This window comes from Leptonychotes weddellii, chromosome 11 (assembly GCF_054177405.1).
Source record: "Leptonychotes weddellii isolate Sample4059 chromosome 11, ASM5417740v2, whole genome shotgun sequence".
Taxonomy (NCBI): Eukaryota; Metazoa; Chordata; class Mammalia; order Carnivora; family Phocidae; genus Leptonychotes; species Leptonychotes weddellii.
In genome coordinates this window covers 20,608,775-20,617,969 of record NC_138379.1, presented here as the reverse complement: position 1 = coordinate 20,617,969, position 9,195 = coordinate 20,608,775, and the positions used below count along the sequence as shown (strand labels likewise).

General features: G+C 43.6%; 1 protein-coding gene across 1 annotated transcript; it reads left to right on the top strand.

The window, feature by feature from the left end:
• The first annotated feature begins 4,778 nt into the window (after positions 1-4,778).
• RAG1 (recombination activating 1) lies at positions 4,779-8,601 on the top strand. The gene has a single exon (XM_006736580.2). The coding sequence runs from the start codon at positions 4,779-4,781 to the stop codon at positions 7,908-7,910; it is 3,132 nt and encodes a 1,043-aa protein (XP_006736643.2). The 3' UTR covers positions 7,911-8,601.
• The last annotated feature ends 594 nt before the right edge of the window (positions 8,602-9,195 follow it).

Below are 9,195 nucleotides of genomic sequence, written 5' to 3'. Positions count from 1 at the left end.
GACAGTGCCCTTCTCTTTCTGAAGTAGTTCAAGCAAGAAGTTGCTTGGAGGAAGGGAAAGAATCTTTGGGTCATTTTGTGGATGCCTAAGACTTATAGAAAGGCTGCTGATGCTGTCAACTTTTTGATGACAGTGTTTGGCAGAAAGTAGAGAATAGCATTTATGGAGTGAATGGATGGATGCATGGGTGGGATCGTGCGACAACGAGGGGTCACACTTGGGCACGCAGTGCTCACTTGGACATTGTATACAGATCAAGTTGAAGATGTGGAGAGGGGAGATTGTGGGCCAAGGACTAGGACGTCGGTGTGTGTAGGGTGTGTAGGGTGGGAGGTGGCGCCGCTGCTGTGATTCAGCCCCTGAAGTAACTAGTAGGTGCCACCTGGGCCAAGCCATCCCAGCCTGGTTTGTCCAGATGCATCTGTGCCCTGTGTTGATGAAGACCCCACAGCTGTGATGGCAGGTGATGGCCACACTGAGATGGCAGTGCCTCCTGGGAACAGGGCTGAGCTGGCAAGTGAGGCTGGTCTGCCGCTGAGACCTTTTGTTAGCAGAAAGATCGGGCATTTGTAAGATTCCCGAGTGTCGAACAATGACCACATGATAACTCTTACTTAATCCCAACTTCGTGCTCTGTAGAGGTCCATATTTTAGTTCCCTTTCTACACGATTACCAAAAAAGAAAAATGAGGTTGCTGATCAGATTTGAGGCTTAGCCAGGTCTTAAAACTTTTGGGAAGGTGAGGGGAGGGTGGATTTAGGAAGTAATAAAGAGAAGTAACAATGGGTACATATAAATCTAGTCTTTAAAACATTTTTTCCCTAAAGTAAATTGATCACAAAATTAAAAAAAATAATACATGTTTGTGGTGAAAAATTAAAATGATGTAAGAATGAATAAATAGAAAATTAAAGAGACCTTCTTACCAGTGTCTATTCTATTTTTGGAGAGTAAACATTGTTAAGATTTTAGTGCGTATGCTCCCAGAATGTGTGTACTTGTAGGTGTGGGCAGATGTACATGAATGGAATCCTAATAGCTATTGTTGTCCTGTCTTCTGCTTTGTCATGTGGGTATCTTTCAGCATCATTGATGCATATAGAAATGGCACATATGCATTAATGCTTATGGAAATGTTAAATGTCTCTGTTGTTTTCCATTGTATATCTGGACCCATAGTTTTTTAATAATGCCCTATTGGTGATTATTTATGCTATTTCCTGTTTTTTTAAAGTAACAAAGAATTTTTTTTAAAACAAATCTCTTTCTGTGTCTCGGTTTCTCTCCATGAAATATTCACTGTGGGAATAACCTGTGGAATGTTTATTCCCACACAAGAAATAACCTGTAGGAATGTTTCTATAGAATAACTTCCTAAAAGCAAGTTGATTGCACCAAAGATAAGATATAGTTAAACTTTTAAAAAACATTGCTAAATTGTTCACTAGAGATATTATACCAATTTATACTCCTCCCAAGAATGTATGAAGATACTTGCATTTCCCCATACCTTCATTAATGCTGAGTAATAATATTTTTAATCTTTGTTAACCAGATAGATAAAACATACCTCATTAGATCTAGTTATTAAAAGTTCTACCTTTTGGGGCGCCTGGGTGGCTCAGTCGTTAAGCATCTGCCTTCGGCTCAGGTCATGATCCCAGGGTCCTGGGATCGAGCCCTGCATCGGGCTCTCTGCTCTGCGGGAAGCCTGCTTCTCCCTCTCCCACTCCCCCTGCTTGTGTTCCCTCTCTCACTGTGTCTCTCTCTGTCAAATAAATAAAATCTTAAAAAAAAATAAATAAAAGTTCTACCTTCTAAAAGTAATACACGTTTATTTCAGAAAAAGTAGAAATCATAGGTAAGGATGAAAAATATAAAACATCCATAGCTGGGGTACCTGGCTGGCTCAGTTGGTAGAGCATGTGACTCTTAATCTCGGGGTTGTGAGTTCGAGCCCCATTTTGGGTGTAGAGATTACTTAAAAAATAAAATATTTTTGGGCGCCTGGGTGGCTCAGTTGGTTAAGCAACTGCCTTCAGCTCGGGTCATGATCCTGGAGTCCCGGGATCGAGTCCCGCATCGGGCTCCCTGCTCAGGGAGGAGCCTGCTTCTCCCTCTGACCCTCCCCCCCTCATGTACTCTCTCTCATTCTCACTCTCTCAAATAAATAAATAAAATCTTAAAAAAAAATAAAATAAAATATTTTTTTTAAAAGAAAATAAAACATCTGTAGCGTCCACAGATAACCATGATTAGCGTCTTGGTGTGTATTCCCCTCAAAGCAAGAATAATAACACATCCCTTCTACCCCCTTCTTGCTTCTAGTTTGGATAAAGTTTTAGCAGTTGAATTGAAAACAAAACAACAAATACATTTGATTTGGATGCCAATGGCTAATAACTGGTTGGTGATGTTCTGCTTTCTCTGGGAGTATTTAAACAAATGTGTTTTGGCAGATTTTGACATAACATTTCAGGCCAGTGGGAGTTAGGAGGGGAGTGGGTAGAGAGGGGAGGTTGTTCTAGAGATTCCTGCAACATGCCTGTGGTTGACTTACTCATTGTGAAAGTTCATTATTTAGCTCTGGAGATGGTGATGCAGTTTTTAAAAATAAAAACTCAAAATATCTTGGAAATCAGAGAACAAGCATGTTAGGAAACGACTGGGTAGGAAAAGTCTAATGGAATGAAAAGGCATTTGGGAAGGAGTTCCAGCCAATGGGGCAGGGGAGACCTGGGAGGCCTTCACACCTGCCGCAGGATAGAATTTAGGAATGTAACTGAACCCTAAGCAATGTTGAGGTGTTTGCTGGGCTGCAGTTGAAATACTTTTGAGGTTAATGAGACCTTTGAGATGGTTGAAATTGTTTAGATCTCACACTGTCCTGCACATAGAACAATTTAACAGGATTTCCTTTTTAACCATGTCTTGGAAACTGGCTTTTAGTTTTCGTGAAGAACATCAGCCTCTGAAGCCTAGAGCATGCAAGATGGAACAACCTTCAGTAGTTTAAAGGGATGACTTAAAAAAAAACTTTGGGAGGCGCCTGGGTGGCTCAGTCGTTAAGCGTCTGCCTTCGGCTCAGGTCATGGTCCCAGGGTCCTGGGATCGAGCCCCACATCAGGCTCCCTGCTCAGCGGGAAGCCCGATTCTCCCTCTCCCACTCCCCCTGCTTGTGTTCCTGCTCATGCTCTCTCTCTGTGTCAAATAAATAAATAAAATCTTAAAAAAAAAAAGAAAAGAAGAACTTTGGTAGCAGCCGTCAGGATTGGCCGTTGCACCTCCTTCCCCCCAGGCCCCACCCCACCCTGGCTATTCATCTGAGGATTAATCTCCATGACCACACGACTATATAAAAATATCATCAAGCTGGTTCGTTCATTTTTTAAAAATATTTTATTTATTTGTGTATTTAGAGAGAGAGAGAACATGAGCTGGGTTGGGGGGGGAGGGAGGTGCAGAGGGAGAGAGAGAATCTCAAGCAGATGCCCCACTGAGCACAAAGCCTGATATGGGGCTCAATCCCATGACCCTGAGATCATGACCTGAGCCGAAATCAGGAGTCGGACGCCCAACCGACCGTGTCATCCAGGTACCCCAATCTGGTTAGTTAATTAATTGAGGGGGAAAAAGTTTTGCTTGACATAGTTTGTGGGTCAAGAGTGTTAACCCTGGCCAATTTGGGAGAGATAGACGATGGGTTGAAACACAGTTGCTGTTTTCCCAGTGATGTGTACTCAGGAATTTTGAAAATATTGGGCTAATTGTATCTAGAGAGGACTCAAATGGCATTTGCAGATTTTTCTCTGCAGCACTACTCAGATTGGTAGGGTTTCCTGGCATATGCAATTGCTAATATTTTTTTATCAAAAGAAAAATATTACTTCTGCCTCTTCTTATTACAAACGATAAAGCTAATGACCATTGTCCAGTAATGACTTCCAGGATGGCCTGTGTGATTTTTACCTGAAACGACTTGAATTTTTCATCTTAAAAGTCCTTTGGACTCTCTGTATGTTCACACTATGGTTTGTTGCAGGTTTCTATGGTGTTTTGTTTCTAATGTAGACACAGCTTTATAATTTACAGCAGTGTTCACTAATTAAAATTGTAAGCATAATTACTATCCATGATACTTATTATTAGTTAGCATTCATAAAGCCTCAAAATTCACTTCATCCTTTCAAGTAGTGAGTAATTAGTTTCTTTGGATTTGTAGCTTTATCATCCCTTTATGACCTGCTTGGAAGAAATAAACAACCAACCTCCCAGGAGACTGCTTTAAAAAGCTGGAAATATATTGTCCAGCTAGTGCAATGAGCCTAATACAATGCAGAAAATATGACTTTTCTGTGGTTTTACTAGCCTGTTTTTCCTTGTATTTATTCAGCAAATAACTATTCAGCCCTAATGTATACTAGGAATGTCGGAGAGATAGAGATGAATCACTCCAAAATTCTGTCCTCAAAGACCTTAAGGTTTTGGTGGAAAGAAAATAAGATCATACATATATACGTAAAATGAACCATAGTGGTGCATGTTGGTATAGATGACCCTCTACACGGTTGAAGCGGGGAATGACTGTTCTCTTCTGTATGCTCAGCACCTAACAGAGTATATTAAAATAGGAGGTTTAATAAGTAACTTTTTGGATCAATGAATGAATGAATAATTGAATGTATTAATATGTATTCCTTCCAAGATGCATCCGTGGGATATTGAACGTTTTTCTTAATCTGACTTGTTTTCATTGTTCTCAGGCATCTCATTCAGCATGGCTGTCTCTTTGCCACCCACCCTGGGCCTCACTTCTGCCCCAGATGAAATTCAGCACCCACATATTAAATTTTCAGAATGGAAATTTAAACTGTTCAGGGTACGATCTTTTGAAAAGGCACCCGAAGAAGCTCAAGTAGAAAAGAAAGTTTCCTCTGAGGGGAAACCCTCTCTGGAGCAATCTCCAGCCGTCCCGGACAAGGCTGATGGTCAGAAGCCAGCTCTGAGTCAACCAGCATTAAATGCTCACCCTAAGTTTCTGAAGAAATCCCATGATGACGGGAAAGCAAGAGACAAAGCAATCCACCAAGCCAACCTTCGACATCTCTGCCGTATCTGTGGGAATTCTTTTAAAACTGACGGGCACAATAGGAGATATCCAGTCCACGGGCCTGTGGATGGTAAAACCCAAGTCCTTTTACGAAAGAAGGAAAAGAGAGCCACCTCCTGGCCAGACCTCATTGCCAAGGTCTTCCGGATCGATGTGAAAGCAGATGTTGACTCGATCCACCCCACTGAGTTCTGCCATAACTGCTGGCGCATCCTGTACAGGAAGTTTAGCAGTGCCCCACGTGAGGTTTACATCCCAAGGAATGCAACCATGGAGTGGCACCCCCACACACCATCCTGTGACATCTGCCACACTGCCCGCCAGGGACTCAAGCGGAAGAGTCATCAGCCAAACGGGCAGCTCAGCAAAAAACTCAAAACCGTGGTTGACCGAGCGAGAAGAGCCCGTCGGCACAAGAGAAGAGCGCAGGCAAAGATTAGCAGCAAGGAAGTGATGCAGAAGGTTTCCAACTGCAGTAATATACATCTCAGTACCAAGCTTCTTGCAGTGGACTTCCCAGCACACTTTGTGAAATCCATCTCCTGCCAGATTTGCAAACACATTCTGGCTGACCCCGTGGAGACCACCTGTAAGCATGTATTCTGCAGGGTCTGCATTCTCAGATGCCTCAAAGTCATGGGCAGCAACTGTCCCTGTTGCCGATATCCCTGCTTCCCTGCTGACCTGGAGAGTCCAGTGAAGTCCTTTCTGAGCATCTTGAATTCCCTGATGGTGAAATGTCCAGCCAAAGAGTGCAACGAGGAGGTCAGCCTGGAAAAATATAATCACCACGTCTCAAGCCACAAGGAATCCAAAGAGACTTTTGTGCATATTAACAAAGGGGGTCGGCCCCGCCAGCATCTCCTGTCCTTGACCCGAAGGGCTCAGAAGCACCGCCTGAGGGAGCTCAAGCTGCAAGTCAAGGCTTTCGCCGACAGAGAAGAAGGTGGAGATGTGAAATCCGTGTGTCTGACCTTGTTCCTGCTGGCGCTGAGGGCAAGGAATGAGCACAGACAAGCAGACGAGCTGGAGGCCATCATGCAGGGACGGGGCTCTGGCCTGCAGCCGGCTGTGTGCTTGGCCATCCGTGTCAACACCTTCCTCAGCTGCAGTCAGTACCACAAGATGTACAGGACTGTGAAAGCCATCACCGGGAGGCAGATTTTTCAGCCTTTGCATGCCCTTCGGAATGCTGAGAAGGTCCTCCTGCCAGGCTACCATCCCTTTGAGTGGCAGCCCCCTCTGAAGAACGTGTCCTCCAGGACCGACGTGGGCATTATCGACGGCCTGTCCGGCCTGTCCTCCTTGGTGGATGACTACCCCGTGGACACCATTGCGAAGCGCTTCCGCTATGATTCGGCTTTGGTATCTGCTCTGATGGACATGGAAGAAGACATCCTGGAAGGCATGAGAGCCCAAGACCTTGATGACTACCTGAATGGCCCCTTCACTGTCGTGGTGAAGGAGTCTTGTGATGGAATGGGAGATGTGAGCGAGAAGCACGGGAGTGGGCCAGCAGTTCCAGAAAAGGCAGTTCGGTTTTCGTTCACGGTCATGAAAATTACTGTAGCCCATGGCTCAGAAAACGTGAAGGTGTTTGAAGAAGTCAAACCCAACTCCGAACTGTGTTGTAAGCCCCTGTGTCTCATGCTGGCAGATGAGTCTGACCACGAGACCCTGACGGCCATCCTGAGCCCTCTCATTGCCGAGAGGGAGGCCATGAAGAGCAGCCAATTAATGCTTGAGATAGGAGGCATCCTTCGGACTTTCAAGTTCATCTTCAGGGGCACTGGATATGATGAGAAACTCGTCCGGGAAGTCGAAGGCCTTGAGGCTTCTGGCTCAGTCTACATTTGTACCCTTTGTGACGCCACCCGCCTGGAAGCGTCTCAAAATCTTGTCTTCCACTCCATCACCAGAAGCCACTCTGAGAACTTGGAGCGCTATGAGGTCTGGCGTTCCAACCCGTACCACGAGTCGGTGGAAGAACTGCGGGATCGGGTGAAAGGGGTCTCATCGAAACCTTTCATCGAGACTGTCCCTTCCATAGATGCACTCCACTGTGACATTGGCAATGCGGCTGAGTTCTACAAGATTTTCCAGCTAGAGATAGGGGAGGTGTATAAGAATCCCAATGCTTCCAAAGAGGAAAGGAAAAGATGGCAGGCTACATTGGACAAGCATCTCCGGAAGAAGATGAACCTGAAACCCATCATGAGGATGAATGGCAACTTTGCTAGGAAGCTCATGACCAAAGAGACAGTTGAAGCAGTTTGTGAATTAATTCCCTCTGAGGAGAGGCACGAAGCTCTGAGGGAGCTGATGGACCTTTACCTGAAGATGAAGCCTGTATGGCGATCATCGTGTCCTGCAAAAGAGTGCCCAGAATCCCTCTGCCAGTATAGCTTCAATTCACAGCGTTTTGCTGAACTCCTCTCTACTAAGTTCAAGTATAGATATGAGGGCAAAATCACCAATTATTTTCACAAAACCCTGGCACATGTCCCTGAAATTATTGAGAGAGATGGCTCCATTGGGGCATGGGCGAGCGAGGGAAATGAGTCTGGCAACAAACTGTTCAGGCGCTTCCGAAAAATGAACGCCAGACAGTCCAAATGCTATGAGATGGAAGATGTCTTGAAACACCATTGGTTGTATACCTCCAAATACCTGCAGAAGTTTATGAATGCTCATAATGCGTATAAAGACTCTGGGTTTACCTTAAGCTCGCAGTCAGGCGTAGGGGACCCATTAGGCCTGGAGGACTCTCTGGAAACTCAAGATTCGATGGAATTTTAAGGAGGGCAGCTGTTTTTGAGCTGGTTTTGCAAATCAGTTTTCCTCTGGGTTACACTGAAGCCTTCTCCTCGCACCCTTCATTCCTGTGTGTGGGGTTTCGCCATCCAAGCAGCGGTAGATGGGAGAGGCCCACGGTGCTGAATCCATGTCAGGAATGGATAACTGATGAGCTGATTGCTGGAGCCGTTTAGGGAGTTCAGAAAAGCAACAGGAGAAATCAGTTATTTGAAAGCTCAATAACTCAGAACAGGAGTAACTGCAGGGGACCAGAGATGAAGAAAGATATGCATTGTGTGTGACTGAGTGACATGGAAAATCAAAGCCAAGGCTGTCGAAGAACAGCCCGGGAAGCCAGGAAAGGAATTTGTCTTGTGGTTTTCATTCCCCACCCCTTCAATTTATTATACTTTGTATTGAGATATACATGTTTTTTATACCATTTCTGTAGAATTCTTTATTTTATAAATTTCACAGATCTGGGCTCATGCCATAAGATTCAAAAATCTTTAAAAGCTTTTCAGATTTCTCTAATAATAACATCTTACACACTTGTATGGCATTATGACCTTCACAGAGTGCTCTCAATGCATTTTCTCACTTGGTACATTTATGCAGAAATACCCTACATCCAGGAAAATTTTGGAAAATCACCCCTCATCTGTGTTTCAATGATGTCACCATGGAGCGACCTTAAGAATTTAGGAGGTCATCTGCGACTATGAATTTTTCAGTAATAAAGTTAGAAGAATAAAACTGTTATCTACAGTTATTTTTCAGTAATAAAGTTAGAAGAATAAAACTGTTATCTACAGTTATTTATTAAGTCTTCTGATAATACATTTTTACTTAGCTATCAGTAGCCAAGTATGATTTTTATTTTTACTTTTTAATTTCAATTAATTTAGCGTCTCCAGTGCTTTTCTATAGAATCTTGAAGCCACAGAGACTTTTAAGATCTGGGTTTACTCACTGTGTAAAAACAGATTTAATGTCTTACTGAAAATTTCTGTAAGATTTTCTCCATATGAAACCTGGGTCAATTTTACTAAATCCAGATTTCATGGAGTCTTTCTCTCTGCAAGATGTTACTCTTTCTATTAAGATCAGTTTATTTTCAGTGTTTTCAGATTTTTTTTGTAGCAGGATACCTTTGTACTTTTCTCACCTGCTAAGTTTAGATGAAGCCTGTTCATAGCGCAGAAGAGTTAACATTTGTAGAGTGTTTTTTTCCCCATTTTTAAATATTTTCACATTCATTTTGCCTGATTTCTCCTCACAACAACTC

Excerpts from the sequence above, each read along its gene's own strand:
- RAG1 (XM_006736580.2), top strand. The coding sequence starts at position 4,779 with ATGGCTGTCTCTTTGCCACCCACCCTGGGCCTCACTTCTGCCCCAGAT.